Below are 16,840 nucleotides of genomic sequence, written 5' to 3'. Positions count from 1 at the left end.
GCATTCGCAGACGAACTGCGAATTTGTCACGCGAGCGATGCAGGGGTCTGACCTTGGAAACTGGTGGCGGGTCGGAGAACACCGGAGTGTTCTACGCGAGTTGAGTTAAGGAAACGCGAGCGGTATGATCTTTCTCTTTATTTCGTTACGATCGCGACTTGAAGATGCTCCGCTGAGCTGCGATATGTGTAGCGATCTCCGTTATCTAACAATGCAACAGTACAATTAACAGCAAATGCGCGCCAGTCTCGGGAGACTGAACGCTCTCCGTTAGTCGCAATATTTTTCATCCACGACTGCTCGCGATGGATCTTACACACTAGTTCTTCCCTTATTTTTCTTTGTTTCTTGAGGACAATTTTTCTTCCAGCACTTGGCTAATAGGTCAGACACTGAAGTACAAGAAACAAGGAAGAACCAATTGGCGAGTATTAGGATGGATAAAAATACGGCTTTGAGGTCGTGTAACAAGTAATAGCCTGTAGCCTGAACTAATCTACTGGATGTCGTGCGATTAACGGAGGGTTGAATAAACAAAATTTTCAAATAGAAATGCAGTCGAGGTAGGCCGTCGTTCGGAAGCCCGTCGCTGTTGCTCCGACTCTAAGAAGCACAAAACGAAACCTGGAACCTTCGTTTGCGACGAGAGCTCTCAATAGGTCGTTGACTGCCTTAGGATCCTGAGGAGCTCGCTCCTCAATGAGGCGATACAGAAACCGGTCGTAGGAATCTCACGGCAAGGGCGACTAAACTCGGCCTCACAACTCAATCTTGGCGATCCGTGGGCCCTTTTTGCACTTGTCCTTCTTCGTCGATTGCTTCTTCTTCTTCTTCTTCATCACCGTCGTCTTCGAGTCATCCTCGAGCTCACCTGAGTGAGCGGTGAACCGATACCGATTGAAGTAATTCGGATCCCGTTCCGTAATGTTTAGCTCCTGCTCGACCAGATGGATCATCGCGATAGTTGATTTGTCCAGCAAGTGGCGCGTCTGATTGACGAAGTTCAGGGACCAGTGTATCGTGGAGTTCAAGCTCTGCTGCGCTCTCAGTATCCTGTGAGAGATATCCGGCAGGTGCAGGATGATGTCTCCGAAGAGCGCGGTGTTCTCCAGGATGCTGGACAACGCTGCGACGAATACAGAAACCGATAAGTAAAGAAGAAAGACATTAAAAGCGCTTTAGTCTGTCACAGCCGACGGAACTGACATTATCATCATAATTTTCAAATGATTAATAAGTACCTTATGTATTAATTTAACCGAATTATCATATCAGACATCAGTGAGAAGAAGAATCAATCGAAATTTAAACACGAAAGTGCTGGTACTTCAGTGCTGATTCGCGGAAAACGATCAAATCAGCGTACCTTCTTTGACGTTGGTGTCTTCCGGGAAGGAACTGTTGCTCGGCACGAAAGCAGCCTTCTCGATGACGTTCCTGCTGGATTCGATGACTTCCATCACCTTCTCGGCCAACACCGCGATCATCTTGTACAGGCGCTCATAGTTGTCCATCTTCAGGAGAGTATGCACAGCTTGTATGTGATCCTTGCGCCGTTGAACGAATAGCTTTTTAACTGTGTAAGATCAGTCATCAAGATATCATCACAGATATGAAACGAGCGGAATTGCGAGGACAGAATCTCTGCTCTTCTCAGCCGCATACTCTCGCGCGTCTTTTTACGTTCAAAATACGACAAACGCGCTCTCTGGCGATCCGGGAGGAAGCGTTAACCTTCTCATTGTCCGACTTTCCTCGAAGTCGACCCAATAAACAAGGAACATGAAATTAATGTTTAGAAATGTTGATTTTACGTGAATTTTTGAACGTTTCTTGAATAATATTATATATACATTTAAAATTATTATTATTTTGCAATATGATTTTTCTATATGTTGTTAAAACATTTTATAAAACATTCTAGCAAATATTTTTTAAATATTATTTTAACATTTATTTGATGTTAATGCAACAGTTAAAAAATGTTTATAATTTGATATTAGATTTGCAACATTATAACATTCTCATTTAAACATTACTGAAACTTTGAAATTATACCCAGAGTAAACACGTTTATATAAAGTGAAGAATTGGTATAATGTTAAAGAGTGATAGATTTGTAATCCAGAGCTCTTTCGGATAGTTCGGTCGGAGTTCGGTCCCACCAGTACTAAGTGTGAGTTTTTCAAATGTGACGTGACATGGTATCAATAAAGTAAACTAACTTTCAAATAAAACCAGCATAACAACTTTAAGAATCGTTTCTATTAGAAAAAGAGCAATAATTAGTTTTTAATTTTTGTACTGAGAAATTACCAAAATGTTAACAAAATTATTGGAACAACATTACTTATGACAACTTTACATTTGTGAATTCAACATTACCGAAACCTCCAAATCGAGTTCAAAGTTTGTTCATTATGATATTGCATACGTTAGATACGACATATTTGAAAACGTTACATGTTACTGAATATCGTTATAATAACGTTGTAATAATGACTTTTTGCTCACTGGGCGAGAGAATACGGCCAAGAACAGCAGAGTCAGTCGAACGGGAAGGTAGAAACGAGGGAGAGAATCAAGTTCAGCGAATATACATAGTTCCTCGTCGAGCTTCGACTTGGATCCCGCGCTCTTTTGCGGCTCGTCCTCCATTGGCCCGTCGCTTTCCCGCTGCGTGTGCGCGCTGAGTGTCAACAACAGCAGGATCACGAAGACGTGGAGGAAAACGCGTGATGACCGGTGTTCCCGTGAGCGATTCATCGCGAGGAAAGTCCAGCAACAAGCTGCGTGATAACGTCCTTGATTCGGCTCGCTCCGCCGTGTCGCATCGAGAGAAATTAATGTCACTATTCGATGTTCGTGCCGTTCGAACGCAGTCACGCCGCAATCTCCGTCGTTGACGACTCGCTGTGACAGCGGGTGACATCTGTCGACGCGCTGGGACTTTCGTCGGATGTCATTTCTAGCTAGCCCGTCATCGAGATCATCGAGTCACCGGCGGTTCGTCTCGGTTATGAGCGCGCGCTGATCGCGGGTCCAGTGAGGTCGCGGATTGCCGATTAAATGCCGCGTCTTCATGTTTTAATGTTAGCCGCAGTGACATCGGACTGTAAATCGTCGGAGCGAAAGAACGTGCGTGCGAGCGCGTTGTACAGCGTGGTGTGCGCGATACGCGTGTGAACGTTCGGACGAAGTTGCCGATACACGTGACGAGTTTCCCGTGATATGCCGAGACGTATCATCCGTGGAATCGTCGACAACACATCTCTCCGCAGTAGTTTCTTGCAGTAATCTTCGAATCCGCGTCGGCAGTAAACATGGCGGCAATAACCGAGGCGAAGCTGGACGCAAGTATCATCATCTGTTAGGTGTACATGTCCCGGCGCAAGTGCGATGGCATGACTTGAAGTTTTGTATTATGTTCAACAGATGTACGATGATGCCGCTTACACTGTGGATCCTCAGCATGTTGAAGGCGAGATGACAATAGGTGCAAAGCAGAAATCTACTTTAGGAGAGCCAGAATTTAATACGCTAGATGAGCCCATCAGAGATACAATTGTAAGCGGCTGTTATTATTCTCCTTCTGTCCCAACTTGGAAGTTATCACGAATCGTAAAGTTTACCGTTTGTGTTTAATACAGTTGAGGGACGTCCGTGCAGTGGGCAAGAAATTTTTCCATGTTTTATATCCTAAAGAGAAGAAAAGTCTGCTGAAGGAATGTGAGTCTATGCAAGATGAGTCTTTCTGAGACATGTTATTAAAATATAGGTTAATTATTTTGTAATGTAATGTCACATATTTCAGGGGATCTATGGGGACCATTAGTATTATGCACATTCATGGCGATGTAAGCTATAACTCTATACACATGTATTATTAGTCAATTTTACTTATACTTCAACATATAGCCAAAAAGTAGGGATTTGGTTTACAATTTTTACTTAACACACTCATATCTTTCAATCACACATCTTTGGTGTACATTCTTCTACTTCATCCTATCCAGTTTCTTAATCCTCACCTTATAAGTAATTATTGGATCTTCTGTTTTCTTTATTTACATCGATCCATTGTCTATTTCAATCTATGCTTAAATGTTTCTTTATACAGTCTTGTTTATTATAATATTCTATCGTATTAATTAAACTTTAACAGTCATATTTTCTGTACTAGCAATTGTGCTGTAACATTTACAACATACAAATACAATATGAGACTACCTAACTATTCAAAACTATTGAACATGAATCATGAATCATTAACTATTAATCATTAATTATAAATACAAGTCATATAGATCATAATCAAAAGTTATATGCAATCTATGCTTTTTCCTACTGTTTTTATTAAATTTATTTTTCTTTTATCCTGTTTCTTTATCTTTTCCTTTTCTTAATTTTCTAACCTTTCCTTTTTCTATCCAAAATATTCTTAATGCATGTCCTTTCTTCTTTATCTAATAGTTCATCATAAATTTTTTTTCAGTCTTATATTATCCTTTCCTGATTTTTTGAACCATTCTTTCATTATTTCACATTCCCTTATATAATATTCCCTATATGTGTATGTATTAATACATGAAATATAATAATTTAAATTTCATCTGATTTAAATTTATAATCGATTCAGGATATTACAAGGTTCCTCAGACACACCAGATTCAAATGATGGAGGGCCTGAATTTGCAGAAGTATTTGTTATTGTATGGATCGGGTCTATGGTTGTTACATTGAATTCAAAACTTTTGGGTGGAAATATGTGAGTTAATGTATTGTGAATTGTGAGTTATAACCTATCAGTCATATTGATCACTGCAATATACAATGATACAAATTTTACAGATCTTTCTTCCAAAGTGTTTGCGTCCTAGGATATTGCCTACTACCAACTGCCATCGCACTAATTATATGCAGAATTATATTGATGGTGCAGCAAACTACACTTCTATTTATCATTAGGTTTGTGATCACTGTGATTGGATTCTTATGGGCAACATATGGTAAGTGGTGGCGTATCAATTGCATTTTGTAAAATTTACTTATCGGGTAATTATTTTTTATTACAAACTTGGGTTGTATTTTAGCGTCGATGGCATTCCTTGGCGACAGTCAACCTGTAGGGAGAAAAGCTTTAGCAGTATATCCAATTTTTCTATTTTACCTCGTAATATCGTGGCTAGTTATATCCCACACTGTGTAAGATGCAACGCAATAACTTCTCCATCAGAAGACTGTATACCGCTCTGGGCTTCCAAATGGATCCCAGACGACAAAAAATCAAGCAAAAAGCGGATTAAACGACGCAAGTATTTCATAAATATTTTCCAAGTCCCATGTTTGGACATATATTCCAATATCGTGCTTTTTTGTGAATGATACACATAACTATAGTGTGACCGAGTATTTATTATCTCCTTAGAATATTATTCGATAATGTCAATTACCAGATCTGTAATTAAATATTGTGAAAACTTCTGAGGTTATATACAATCCAGCTAAATTATTATCGGTACAAAAATATACTTTTTCTCATCCGGTGAGAAAAACCATCAGATTGGTATATATTTATACAGACTTGATAAGAAAAGACGGTGTTAGATGTAACGGACAATCTCATCATTATTATCTAGATTGCTACATTTGCATATCGATTTCTGTACTTCCGTGAACTTTAACGATCATCATATTTCGTATCAAATTTCACTTTTGATTACCATTTTTTCAATTTCAGACGTATGTATGGACAATGTAGAAATTTGTAACAATTTCTGTACCGTTTTGTACATGTATATTATGTATATAGAATTGCGTTTAAATATGTTACACGTTAAATAAAGTAATGCGGTGTAGAGTAAGGAACATTTCTCTCGTTGTTTTTCTCATATGTGCGAGAAATATCGTTGCAGCTTCCGCAAGAGAATCTTGCTGTCGTAATGCCCTGGATAGGTGCTCAACGACTTTTGTACCGCGTTGTAACTGGTCTGCAAATCTCCAACCTGTACATGTGTGCGAACAGATCTGCAATATCAGTCGGTACACGTATGATCAAGACGGATGAAGAATAAATTACCTCGTAAGCCAAGTGGGCGCTATTGAAGTGCGCTTCGTACACGTAACCGGCGATGTTAGCAGCCGCATGGAAGTAGGTCCTCGCCGCCGTAATGTTGCCATTCCGCACCTCTATCACACCGAGATTATTGTAAGCTAGAGCGTGCCTATTGTCGGCCGCGATGGCCAGCCTTAAGCATTCCTCGGCCATTATCAGGTCGCCCAGAGTCTGTATATAATCGTGATTAATATGTAGTCTACATTTTAAGATAACAGATCAAAATGATGCACGTGTGTACGTACGATAGCAATGTGAGAAATGTTGTACCACACATCGGCTACGTTCTCATCGGTAGCGAGACTCAGCGCTCTCTCAAAGCACGATATAGTATGATCGTACTGCTGAGCGTAGAAGCAGCAGAGCCCGAGATTGTTGAACAATTCGGCGTTGTGCACGCCCATTTGCAGGAGACGCCTGAGGATCAGTCGAAGACATTTTTCAGTGGTCACAAATTTTCTATTGGACTACGTCCACTTCCGCTCAGATTTCTCTGGTAGAAAAATATGGCATCTTGCAGAACATAGATGTTCAACGTACCTGTAATAACGCAACGCCAACTCCGGCTGATCGTTGTAAAAGTGATGCATGCCTATACTAGCTATCGCCTCGGTATGAGAGGCGTCCTCTTGCGCGATTATTTTATAATACTTCATGGACATCGACATGTTGTTTAAACCCTCGAATATGCGACCCATCTCCGTGAGAATCGTTACGTCGTTGGTGAAATAATCAAGACCTCTCTTGCACGTGTCTAACGCGGCCAACGGCTGATCTAGCCTGACGTAGACTCTGATTAGCCTCAGGACCGTCTCGACGGCTCTGTGGTCCTTCAATGCCGACTTGAACTGTTGCTCCGCATCTCTTACTAATCCCAGGGTGTAATAACACTTGCCCAGCTGGACCTTCCACCACCAGTCTTTGTATTGACAGATCTGTGTCGCCTGAACGGCCAAGTCTAGCGCCTGCGACACGTTTTAGGACGATTTGCAGCACATGATCGCGCCTTGAGTGGAAAGCTAATATTTTACTCATACAACTATGATCGCACAATACTCACGTATCTCGCATCGTTCTCGTGATAGTATATATACTCGAACAACGGCTTAGCTATGCTCTGCTGGCTAGCATATTTGGTCACATTCAGCCGCGATAGCTGGATGAAGGGCCCACCAGGCTCCGTCAGCATCGACGCGGTACCAAGCCTGGGAAGACGAAAGTCTCATTCGTTGATAGATACTCGTTGATAGATACTAAACATAATTGCGAATATACTACCTGACGCTGCGTCCTGAACTCGCTGTGATTGGCCTGGCGGTCATCGCTGTTCTCGGTGTTCTCAACGCCTGCTCGATCGATTGGGACATCGCTGCCTGAGTGGCGGGCCGCACTACTCCGGTAACAGGTCTACCTTTGAGGATATTAAACATTGCTTTTCTTAAAAACCTCAAAGAAAACCGTCGACTGAACATTCATAAATGAGCGAACCAGATTGAGACTTTGGCCGCACTCCTTGACCGGTGTAGCTGGTACCAGGATTCTTCAGCGAGGTTCCTGGCCTCGGCATTGACGATATCGCGTAGTTATCTAACAGAGTCTCCGCGATACCTTCCTCTTCGCCCTCGATGTCGTCTACATAGACTTGCAACGTCAAAGCGCGCATCTTCAACACCCACACAGCCTGGTGAAGCAATATTGTCAAGTCACTCGCTGATGATTACTGCTGTCTTGGAGAGAAATAGCAAGACACACACCTGATCCAATGGATTCTTCCGCAGGAGATCCGTACATATCGCAGTACACGCTTCGTACTTTTGTCGGCTGAATAAACTCAGAGCTGTAAACAATTCCATCTTTAACAGGTGAATTTCTCCGGAATGTAAAACACCAGTTTCCTCGCATTGATCCGGCCGCGATGGTATAGCGCGTGTGTATACGCTTTGGACAATCACGTACCCCTTATATCTATTGTACATACACGGGAGTTATCGATTATTCTCCTCCCGCGTTATTTTTCCTCCTAGAACTGCACGATATGCGGATTTTCTTCCAGTACTGTGATATAAATATAATTTGTGCGTATGTTATTAAACTAAGTCTGTATACAGGACAAAATACTTAAAACAGGTTGAGTAACTTTGAAAATATGCAAAATAGAAAAAAAGTTGAATATAAAAGTTATACAGGATTTTAAGTGACGTATCACATAGCAATACTAGTATGACCTTGAATAGCATCATCAAGGTTACAGGAAGATCACCTTGAATTTTTTTAACGGAAATTCCATTTTTTATCATATTATCTTTTTCTACCAATTTATTTGAACAACTTTTGTTTGAAACGTTTTTTTATTTGCGTGATATTTTTTGAGATATTTAAGAAAAACTTGGTAACTTTTTCAATATCTGGCTTACGATATCTTGGTAACTATTTGTCGGAAGAAAAAGTGAAGGGTGCTAGACTTTTCTATTCTATTTGGTCTTAAGAATCTACTACAACAGTGCCTTAACTTTAACATAATGATTTTGAAATTTTCAAAGGTCATCAAGTTAACAAAAGTTAAGACGCTAACGGGAAGATTATCTTAAATTTTTATAATGGAAACACCCATTTTTTATTTATATAATTTCTTATTTATTATCATTTTTTATTTATAATTTTTTTCTACCAATTAATTTAAACAATTTTTGTCTAAAACATTTTTTTATTTGCATGATATTTTTTGGGATATTTAAGGAAAACTTGGTAACTTTTTCAATATTTGGCTACGATATCTCGAATTATTGTCGGAAAAAAATGGCGGGTGCTAGACTTTTTTACTCTATTTAATTTCAAACTTTTGTTTGTTAACTTGATGATTTTGAAATCTCCAAAAGTCATCAAGTTAATAAAAGTTAGGGCATTATTGTTACAGCATATTCTTGAGATCAAATAAAGTAAAAAAGTTTAGTATCACTTTCTCTTCCGACAAATAGTTGCCGTGATGTCGTAAGACATATATATTGAAAAAGTTGAAATATTGAAAAAGTTACCAAGTTTTCTTTAAATAACTACAAAAATATTACGTAAATAAAAAAAATGTTTGAGACAAAAGTTGTTCAAATTAATCGCTGCAGAGAATTCAATGCTTGAACCAGGCGACGTTCGTTACTTCGTTGCACGAAAGAAATGAATTAACTTGAAATCGTGAGAGCATAAATTTATAAGAAATATGAATAAATATATAAATGATGCAGGTTGTACCAGAAGGATAGATACCCTGAATTAATTTGAAGGGATGACGTTTTTGAAGAAAATGTTAAATAGAAAAGTCTTAAGATTTGGAAAATCCAGTAGTGAACTTGAACTTGATCTAGGGATCAAATTTAAAAGTCAAATTAAGATCAATTTTATGTTAACTGATGATTTTCAAATTTCCAAACATCATTAAATCAACAAAAGTTAGAGTAATATTGTTACAACATATTCTTGAGACCACATAGAGTAAAAAAGTCTAGTATGACTTTTTATTACGACGAATAGTTACCGAGATATCGTAAGTCAAATACTGAAAAAAGTTATCAAGTTTTTTTTAAGTAGCTCAAAAAATATTACACAAATAAAGAAATGTTTCAGACAAAATTTGTTCGAATTAATTGGTAGAAAAAGATGATATAATAAAAAATAGGGGTCTCCGTTTAGAAAATTCAAAATGATCTTCCCGTAATCTTGATTTAAGGTTATACTACTGTTATAGTACTGTTATATGATGCGTTATTTAAAACCCTATCATTTATGTATTTAACATTTTTTCTATCTTGTATATTTTCAGTTATGCAGATGGCCCGTTTTATGTAGGTATCTCACCCTATACATTCTGCTTGCTTATAGCGATCGAAAACTGTTGAACGAGAATCTGCCTACCTGAAATTAAAAGACATGTAACATGATTGGTATTTGTTCTTAATCATGGAAAACCATACGATGCCGATGTAATTTTTGACGTTCTTCTTCGTGTAAAAATTTGAGTAGATGAATTGACAGATATATTCCTAGTGTGATTCTCTCTAATTCCTTCGTTACAGCGTCGTCTTCGGTTGAGTGAAACATCGTTGGAGAGCCGGAAGCGCGATGGAATTCGTCGGTAAAAATCATCCAAGGTTAGCGAGAAGAAATAGCTAGTCGTTCCCGCAATGTGAGACTTACGGATATATAATTGTATCACCGCAGCATTCAAGAAGCTTTTGAACGGTTTTTCAAGACAAAAACAATAGCGGAGCAATGCACCAAGCAATCTCTGAAGCAATTACATGGCGCTTTCTTGGTACGTCGCGTAGATTTTCTTTCTCCCTGAAGGACTCGCTCTTAGAATTTTGATCTTACTTTGTAAAAATTGTCGCGCTCAGGCAACACAAAACAGCGAAATGGACTGTTTTCAACTGCACGTCGCTTTCCGAGAGATCCTCGAGATAGAAATGTCGCAGGACGAATTCCAAATCCTCTTCAAGAAAGTCAGTTAATCCTCTCGTTCATCCCTTCATGGTCCGTTGAGCTTCACGCGAGCGTCGATTTCAGATTGACGTGAAACGTGACGGCAAGGTGACGTGGGACGAATTCATCTCCTACCTGCTGATAGAATTTCAAGTCCAAGACATCAGTCGGAAATTGCGAATGTTGGAAGTGCCGTTGACGAGCTTACCGAAGTTGTTGAGAACGCGTCATCGCACCGCTGTCTGCAGAATCGCGTTCTGCCCGGAAGTTCTGCCGGTTAGCGTCCGGACCGCGGTGTGCAAGTCAGTCGGCTCCCGTCTTACACTCAGGATTTCTTTTAATTTTACACAAAAAAGAGAGACATAGAAGCTCCCTATATATCGCTTCCCTCTTATACACTGAAAAACTGGTTTTTGCCCGGGAAAGGTAGCTGACCGATTGATGCATCGGTCATTCTTCTGAAAATCTGTCTGTACAGCCTATGTCCTTTTATGGTGTCATAGGCTTGTTGATCCTTTAGGACAGAAGCACGAGTTTCCAAAGAGGCTGTTACCTGACCGTCAGCAGAGAAGGAACAATCAATTACTGGTCGTTAGATCTCGAATACGAGCGCACCGTGCAATCCAAGAATCGTTAGTATCGCGGCATCGTGATTCTATGCCGCGTCCTGACTCACTACCCGCTCACGATATCTTTCTCGCAGCATTCTTGAAGGTGCAAACCACCGCTATAACCGACATGATCGTGATGCCGGACATCCAGGTGGTCTGCACGAGCTCGACGGAGTGCGACCTGAGGTTCTACGACGTCGCGGCGAAGAAGTTCGATCTTCGTATATTGGTCAGTGATGCGAGACCTTACAATGTTAAATTGATCCATTGCCACATAAGTCCGACTGATACGACCAATCTGATATCGTCTGTCGAATCTCTAGATCGCCAGTTTGGAAAGCGCGGTCGTCTGTATGCATTACTACTTCAGCACGAACGTAAACGAACTTTCCTACATCACCCTGGGCGATACCAGCGGCTCCGTCATGATCATGGCCTTCAGTTCCATAGACAGAGGTCCCTTCAAGCAATACACGGAGCGAGACTCGACGATTCTTCGTTACGACGAAGTGATCAGGGTACAAGGGGCATCTTGTTGCGGATGGGATACGCATTAGATGTAATCTACGGAAAGCCAGCTCGCTAAGAGAGCGTACGTTGCGAACAGGGTGAGCTGTCGGGGCTGCACGTGATGGAATTCAAGAGCATACATAGCAACTGGACGAGCCAAGTGGCCTACCACGGAAGTCTGCGGGCGTTCATCTCGAGCAGCCAATGCGACGAGTGCTCGCTATGCGTTTGCGACCTGACGGGCACGTGGAGACGGTATCACTTCAAAGTTCTCATGGGAATCTCCTGCTTCGCGCTTTGCGAAGGTTTCTGCGTTTTGCCAAATGTGTTCTCGTCGGCTGGAGGTGCTATGTGAAACGCGACTCGTTCTTTATAGAGAGTCACACGTTGGTGACGGGCGGACCGGACTGCATGCTGCGCATTTGGAACCCGTTTGTTCCCAAGAAGGCGAACGCCGTTCTCTCGGGACACCGTACTACCATCTGCGCGTTGGTTATACTGGACGCCGGCAAGCGGCTTTATTCTCTGTCCAAGGACAGGTGCATCAAAGTGTGGGACGTCCCGAGCCACAACTGCATCCAGGTCTGAAGAAACAATCACGATCATTTGTCTTCTTCCTGCTTGATTTGCTCTCCTTAGTACCATCGTAGTTTTATTTCCGATGTTTCATGAATAGTTTACTTCTTCAGGGCAGAGGAACTACCTGAAGTAGTTTCCACTATAAACACCGTGCAAACCCGGAAGCCAAGTCAAGCATATCTTCTTCTTCTTCTTCTTCTTTTCCAAAAAATGAGCAGTCTGTCTACAATGTCTACAAACACATTCATCCTATGATAATTACCATAAATATACCAAAACTATGTGATAATTACCATAAAAGCTTAATGAGACAATTATCACGAAATTACTATAATAGTGTTTCCCGGACAGACGTATAATAAATTACCGAGCGAACTGAGCGAGCACACTCCGATGACGTTAGTCTTCAACACGCTGACCCGTACGATGATCATCGCCAGTGTAATGATCGCCATTCTCGTTTGCGAGCCGGTAATTAATGAAGAGACATCGGACGGCCGCACGCACAGCAAAGGCGTTAGCTGCGTTCTTTACAATCAACTTTACCGTGTGGTGACCATTTGATACTTCTTCATCCGCAATGATGTGATCTTCCTCACGAGATACTAATATGATGGCGCCCTACAAGTAGATTGTCTCTACTGGATTAGATTCGCGCATCATCGTCTGGGACCCTTGGTTGGGGCGTTATTTGCAAATGATGACGAGCGCTCATAGCGTCGTACGATACGGGCAACATGTCGACATCGAGATCACGGCGGCATGCTTCGACGATACGGAACAGTTCTTGTTGACCGGCGCCAGAGACGGGTCGCTGAAGATGTGGAACTTCAACACTGGCACTTGCATACGTCACGCCACGATGGACTACCAATGGTACATTCAATAAAACAATTAAACTATTTCCTATAATAATTAAAGATTGATCCCTTGATAGATCAACGGAATGGTAGTATATTCTTTCATAATGTATCAGAAAAATAGGTACCCCATATTAACTTGAAGGGATGACGTTTTTGAAAAAAATATTAAATACAAAAGTTTTAGGGGTTTTTTGTTTCGGAATAAAGCCTTCCCCGAATTTCGATTTTTCTGCGGTTTTCTTGGTAAAAATCTTTGTTACAACTCTAATAGTGATAATCAATCGGGGAAGCCTGAAAAATATACCATCTATATATTTTTTAACTATTTCTTTCCAACGTGGCTTTTCAGATCTGTTAAGATTAAAAATATATGACGGCCCTTGAAAGGATTGATTTTGTGTCTGTTTATGCTTGAAAACAAGACTACTGAAAAAAATTAGCAAGAGTTCTATGCAAGGTAAAATATACAGGGTATTCCATTATAAAAAAATATGCCCAAACGTGCTAAAAACGTCGCGTTTTAGAAAAAAATGTTTCGAATAAAAATTGTTCGATTTTGAAGAAGACAAAAATGATAAAGTCAGTTTCACTTGCGTGACGATTCCAAGGTCGCGTGAAGGTTATATTGAAATTTTTAATATTTTCAATATTATAAATCTCTATTTTTTATTGTAGTTGATATCGAGATTTTTTCAAAACACTATAGATAAATTAAATTTTTTTTCAGAATTTTCTAAAATATTAAAGTTTGAAAACCACCAATGTGCAAATATTTATAGATATTTTAATTAAATAGGTTAAGTTAGGTTAAAAAATAGACAGTAGATAATATATTTTTCAGGCTCCTTCGATTATTACTCTTAAAGTCATAACAAAGATTCATATCAAGGAAACCGCAAAAGAATATCAAAATTCGAAAAAGGCCTTATTTCGAAAATTATCACTGTTTTAGGATTTAAAAATGAGCATCTAATGGTGAGCTTGAACCTGATCCAGGGATCAAATTTAAAGGTCAAATTAAGATCAATTTTAAAATCGTAAATGGAAATCCCTATTTATTATTGTATCATGTTTTCCAATAACTAATTTGAACAATTTTTGTCCGAAATATTTTATTTGCCTATTTTTTGAGATATTTGAGGAAAACTTAGTAACTTTTTCAATATTTGGCTTATACGACATCTCGCTAACTATTTATTATACTAGACCTTTTAATTCTATTTGGTTTCAAGCATACATTGTTACAATAGTGCCCTAATTTTTGTTAATTTGATGTTTAAAAGTTTCAAAATCATCAGTTAATCTTAACATAAAATTGACCTTGATTTGACCTCTAATTTGATCCCTAGGTCAAGTTCAAGTTTACTACTAAATGGTCATTTCCAAACCCTGAAACTTTTGTATTTAATATTTTCTTCAAAAACGTCATCCCTTCAAGTTAATTCAGGGTACCTATCTTTCTGGTATACTCTGTATGTATCATTTATATTTTATTTATATTTCTTATAAATTTGTGAGCTCATGATTTCAAGTAAATTCATTTCTTTCGCGTAGCGAAGTAACGAACGTCGCTTGGTTCGAGCATCGAATTCTCTGCAGCGGCTGGAACAAGCAAGTCATCGAAATGGCAGCTACGGAGTCCGACGTGCGCAAGAAATGGGGAACCGGCCACACCGACGACATTCTGTGCTCGGCTCTGCGATTTCCTCATATATTAGCTACCGGAACGTACAACGGTGAATTGATTCTGTGGAGGCTTGAAACGGGTCAACACTTTAGAAAGTACCAAGTGACTGATGTTGATAGAAGGTGATGTCGGGTTCGGTATATTTTGTCACGAACGATAATTAGCGCGGGAAAGCCGTACGCAATGCCGTTAACAGCTAAAGATCGACTGATTCAACAGGTATATTAAAGCGACGGGAACGAGTGCGCTGAGCAAGGTCGGAAAGTCGAGCAAGTTCGACAGGTCTACAGTAGACCGGCCAGCGAAGTAAATTATACCGCTTGCGAAAGACACATTTCACTCTCTCTAAAACTGAATTGAATGCCTGCGTGACAGAGAATTGACTCCGTGCGCTCATCAAGAATCAGCATTGAACATCGTTCGCGTGGTTGCAGTGCGCGCGATGATCTTCTTAATAGCGCGGGAATTGGCACCGAATGTCGGTACGCTGTTTGTCGCGCTGGACTCCGGATTGGTGCAGGTGTGGACGCATCATCCAGCCGCAGGTTTCTTGGGTGCCTTCTCGGTCATCCACACGGTGGGCGATTGTGCCACGTCGTTGGCTACCGACCTTGACAATAATTTCCTCGTTACAGGTTTCGTTTCATAGATCGACTAGTAATATCAGCAGGTTTATTTTAATAACTTTTTTCACGACAATATCGTTATTGTTATCGTTATCGCACAGGTATAAAGGTGGAAGAGATAACGACACTGTCGTTAAAAGATATAAAATAAACCCAGCGCTGAATGTCTCTTACAACTTGTAATATTTCTTTGCTATTTTTTGCAAACACTTGTGACTTTATTCTCCTGTCCTTCTCTGTCTTCCTCAAGCAGGTCACAGCATCGGGTACATCAAGGTCTGGTTGCTCTCCAATTATATGCGACCGAACCCGCCAAAAGTGTCCATGCCACAGCTGAGGCTGCAATTCCCGTTCTTATGGAGGGACACAATAGACGGGAGAGCGAAGAGAGCGGTACGGGGGCAGGCACTTCCGCTTTTGCTGTCGTCCGTACGGGCTCACACGCGGGGAATTACTACCCTCCAGATGATCTCCAGTGTGCGAATAATAGTCAGGTACATGGTAGACAGGAACATTCGTAGGGTCGAGGTATGTCTTCGCGTGACTCGAGAATGCAACCGACATATTTAGCGGCAGTGCGGATTGCACGGTCCGTTTGTGGAGCTACGACGGCCGTTATATATCGACGCTCGGCACCTTCAGAGACTGGAGCCCAATTTTGCCCACAGTGCCGGTGAGCAGATACTTCGAGGACTACAGGATCCCGGCGGACATTAAAGGAACCGCCAGCTCGACTACTATGAAAGTAAGACTGACGAGTTCACGGGGAGACAGGCTATATGTGATCTCGTGATCTTACGAAGGTACTTTGCGGCGGCATGAGGCAAATGCAAGTCCAAGTTGAAGCAGAAGACGTCGAAGTTTCAAAAGAAATTCTGGAAAATGAGCGACAACTGCTGTATGGCAAGACGTTAGATCTTCTAACTTTGAAGGTTTACTACGAATCGAAAGCTCCTAGCATAACGTATCGGGAATACTTGAAATTGGACAATACTTTACCATATGTAAGGAAGAGGTGCATGTAGTACGTCCTATTGTGGAGGTCCATTTGTACTTACGACACGATGTATTTGCAGATACCGATTTATACGCATTTACCAGTTTATCCTTTGACATCTGTAGAGGCGCAAAGAACACTCTTGCTCGGACAGAAAATGGAACTTACGTATGGATTTTCATTTTGTGTCATCGGAAAGAGGTGTCGCACAAGACGTCCGTCCAACATATACTAATTCTGATTTCAGTAAGAAAGTGTACTTAAGAAGGGCAATGAAGCCACTGCATTCAATCGTAACGAACAGAGGCAGAGACACGTTTGCGAAGGCTACTTTGTCGCAACGTTGAATCTTTAATAAGAAATCAGCAATAATATACGTATT

At 40.5% G+C, this 16,840-nt stretch overlaps 5 protein-coding genes across 8 annotated transcripts; 3 read left to right on the top strand and 2 right to left on the bottom strand.

The window, feature by feature from the left end:
* Nucleotides 1–123: 123 nt before the first annotated feature.
* On the bottom strand, nucleotides 124–2,816 carry LOC105188397 (coiled-coil domain-containing protein 134). Its single transcript, XM_011149816.3, has 3 exons — nucleotides 2,601–2,816; nucleotides 1,367–1,576; nucleotides 124–1,126 (listed from the first exon to the last, which is right to left on the bottom strand). Exons 1-3 carry the CDS (start codon nucleotides 2,764–2,766, stop codon nucleotides 759–761), a joined length of 744 nt encoding a protein of 247 aa, XP_011148118.1. The 5' UTR covers nucleotides 2,767–2,816; the 3' UTR covers nucleotides 124–758.
* Nucleotides 2,817–2,921: 105 nt separating this feature from the next.
* LOC105188396 (protein YIPF6) lies at nucleotides 2,922–5,521 on the top strand. 2 transcript variants are annotated; one of them, XM_011149815.3, is made up of 7 exons: nucleotides 2,922–3,353; nucleotides 3,436–3,567; nucleotides 3,651–3,729; nucleotides 3,815–3,857; nucleotides 4,640–4,768; nucleotides 4,852–5,009; nucleotides 5,094–5,521. In XM_011149815.3, exons 1-7 carry the CDS (start codon nucleotides 3,324–3,326, stop codon nucleotides 5,207–5,209), a joined length of 687 nt encoding a protein of 228 aa, XP_011148117.1. In that variant the 5' UTR covers nucleotides 2,922–3,323; the 3' UTR covers nucleotides 5,210–5,521. The 2 variants fall into 2 exon arrangements, with proteins under 2 accessions (XP_011148117.1, XP_019699307.1); XM_019843748.2 differs by having other exon boundaries at nucleotides 2,922–3,357.
* BBS8 (tetratricopeptide repeat protein 8) lies at nucleotides 5,396–8,078 on the bottom strand. Of its 3 annotated transcripts, none has more exons than XM_025299272.1 (8): nucleotides 7,870–8,078; nucleotides 7,604–7,796; nucleotides 7,394–7,526; nucleotides 7,176–7,320; nucleotides 6,656–7,080; nucleotides 6,361–6,532; nucleotides 6,080–6,286; nucleotides 5,396–6,027 (listed from the first exon to the last, which is right to left on the bottom strand). In XM_025299272.1, the coding sequence occupies exons 1-8, from the start codon at nucleotides 7,966–7,968 to the stop codon at nucleotides 5,830–5,832; spliced, it is 1,572 nt and encodes a 523-aa protein (XP_025155057.1). In that variant the 5' UTR covers nucleotides 7,969–8,078; the 3' UTR covers nucleotides 5,396–5,829. The 3 variants fall into 3 exon arrangements, with proteins under 3 accessions (XP_025155057.1, XP_011148116.1, XP_025155058.1); XM_011149814.3 differs by having other exon boundaries at nucleotides 5,396–6,005; nucleotides 7,870–8,072; XM_025299273.1 differs by lacking the exon at nucleotides 7,870–8,078 and having other exon boundaries at nucleotides 7,394–7,522; nucleotides 7,604–7,626.
* Nucleotides 8,079–10,225: 2,147 nt separating this feature from the next.
* On the top strand, nucleotides 10,226–15,090 carry LOC105188402 (WD repeat-containing protein on Y chromosome). The gene is made up of 12 exons (XM_025299290.1): nucleotides 10,226–10,254; nucleotides 10,325–10,418; nucleotides 10,501–10,605; nucleotides 10,670–10,861; nucleotides 11,106–11,217; nucleotides 11,289–11,425; nucleotides 11,520–11,714; nucleotides 11,804–12,011; nucleotides 12,083–12,288; nucleotides 12,637–12,837; nucleotides 12,917–13,161; nucleotides 14,703–15,090. Exons 1-12 carry the CDS (start codon nucleotides 10,226–10,228, stop codon nucleotides 14,959–14,961), a joined length of 1,983 nt encoding a protein of 660 aa, XP_025155075.1. The 3' UTR covers nucleotides 14,962–15,090.
* On the top strand, nucleotides 15,019–16,798 carry LOC112588643 (WD repeat-containing protein on Y chromosome-like). Its single transcript, XM_025299289.1, has 6 exons — nucleotides 15,019–15,054; nucleotides 15,197–15,470; nucleotides 15,715–15,955; nucleotides 16,032–16,206; nucleotides 16,265–16,465; nucleotides 16,538–16,798. Exons 1-6 carry the CDS (start codon nucleotides 15,019–15,021, stop codon nucleotides 16,691–16,693), a joined length of 1,083 nt encoding a protein of 360 aa, XP_025155074.1. The 3' UTR covers nucleotides 16,694–16,798.
* Nucleotides 16,799–16,840: the final 42 nt, after the last annotated feature.

The sequence above is a fragment of the Harpegnathos saltator genome, unplaced genomic scaffold, assembly GCF_003227715.2.
Source record: "Harpegnathos saltator strain DR-91 unplaced genomic scaffold, Hsal_v8.6 scaffold259, whole genome shotgun sequence".
NCBI classification, from domain to species: Eukaryota; Metazoa; Arthropoda; class Insecta; order Hymenoptera; family Formicidae; genus Harpegnathos; species Harpegnathos saltator.
This window is presented reverse-complemented; position numbering and strand designations above follow the sequence as displayed.

Coding starts and splice junctions, on each gene's coding strand:
- LOC105188397 (XM_011149816.3), bottom strand. CDS start 2,766: ATGAATCGCTCACGGGAACACCGGTCATCACGCGTTTTCCTCCACGTC. Junction 1,577..2,600: donor GAAGCTCGACGAGGAACTAT/GTATATTCGCTG, acceptor GATCTTACACAG/TTAAAAAGCTATTCGTTCAA. Junction 1,127..1,366: donor AGACACCAACGTCAAAGAAG/GTACGCTGATTT, acceptor TATTCGTCGCAG/CGTTGTCCAGCATCCTGGAG.
- LOC105188396 (XM_011149815.3), top strand. CDS start 3,324: ATGGCGGCAATAACCGAGGCGAAGCTGGAC. Junction 3,354..3,435: donor TAACCGAGGCGAAGCTGGAC/GCAAGTATCATC, acceptor TATGTTCAACAG/ATGTACGATGATGCCGCTTA. Junction 3,858..4,639: donor TTATGCACATTCATGGCGAT/GTAAGCTATAAC, acceptor TAATCGATTCAG/GATATTACAAGGTTCCTCAG.
- BBS8 (XM_025299272.1), bottom strand. CDS start 7,968: ATGGAATTGTTTACAGCTCTGAGTTTATTCAGCCGACAAAAGTACGAA. Junction 7,527..7,603: donor GCGGCCAAAGTCTCAATCTG/GTTCGCTCATTT, acceptor ATATCCTCAAAG/GTAGACCTGTTACCGGAGTA. Junction 7,081..7,175: donor ACGAGAACGATGCGAGATAC/GTGAGTATTGTG, acceptor AACGTGTCGCAG/GCGCTAGACTTGGCCGTTCA.
- LOC105188402 (XM_025299290.1), top strand. CDS start 10,226: ATGGAATTCGTCGGTAAAAATCATCCAAG. Junction 10,606..10,669: donor TCCAAATCCTCTTCAAGAAA/GTCAGTTAATCC, acceptor CGTCGATTTCAG/ATTGACGTGAAACGTGACGG. Junction 11,715..11,803: donor GTTACGACGAAGTGATCAGG/GTACAAGGGGCA, acceptor CGTTGCGAACAG/GGTGAGCTGTCGGGGCTGCA.
- LOC112588643 (XM_025299289.1), top strand. CDS start 15,019: ATGCCGTTAACAGCTAAAGATCGACTGATTCAACAG. Junction 15,055..15,196: donor AAGATCGACTGATTCAACAG/GTATATTAAAGC, acceptor AACTGAATTGAA/TGCCTGCGTGACAGAGAATT. Junction 15,471..15,714: donor CAATAATTTCCTCGTTACAG/GTTTCGTTTCAT, acceptor TTCCTCAAGCAG/GTCACAGCATCGGGTACATC.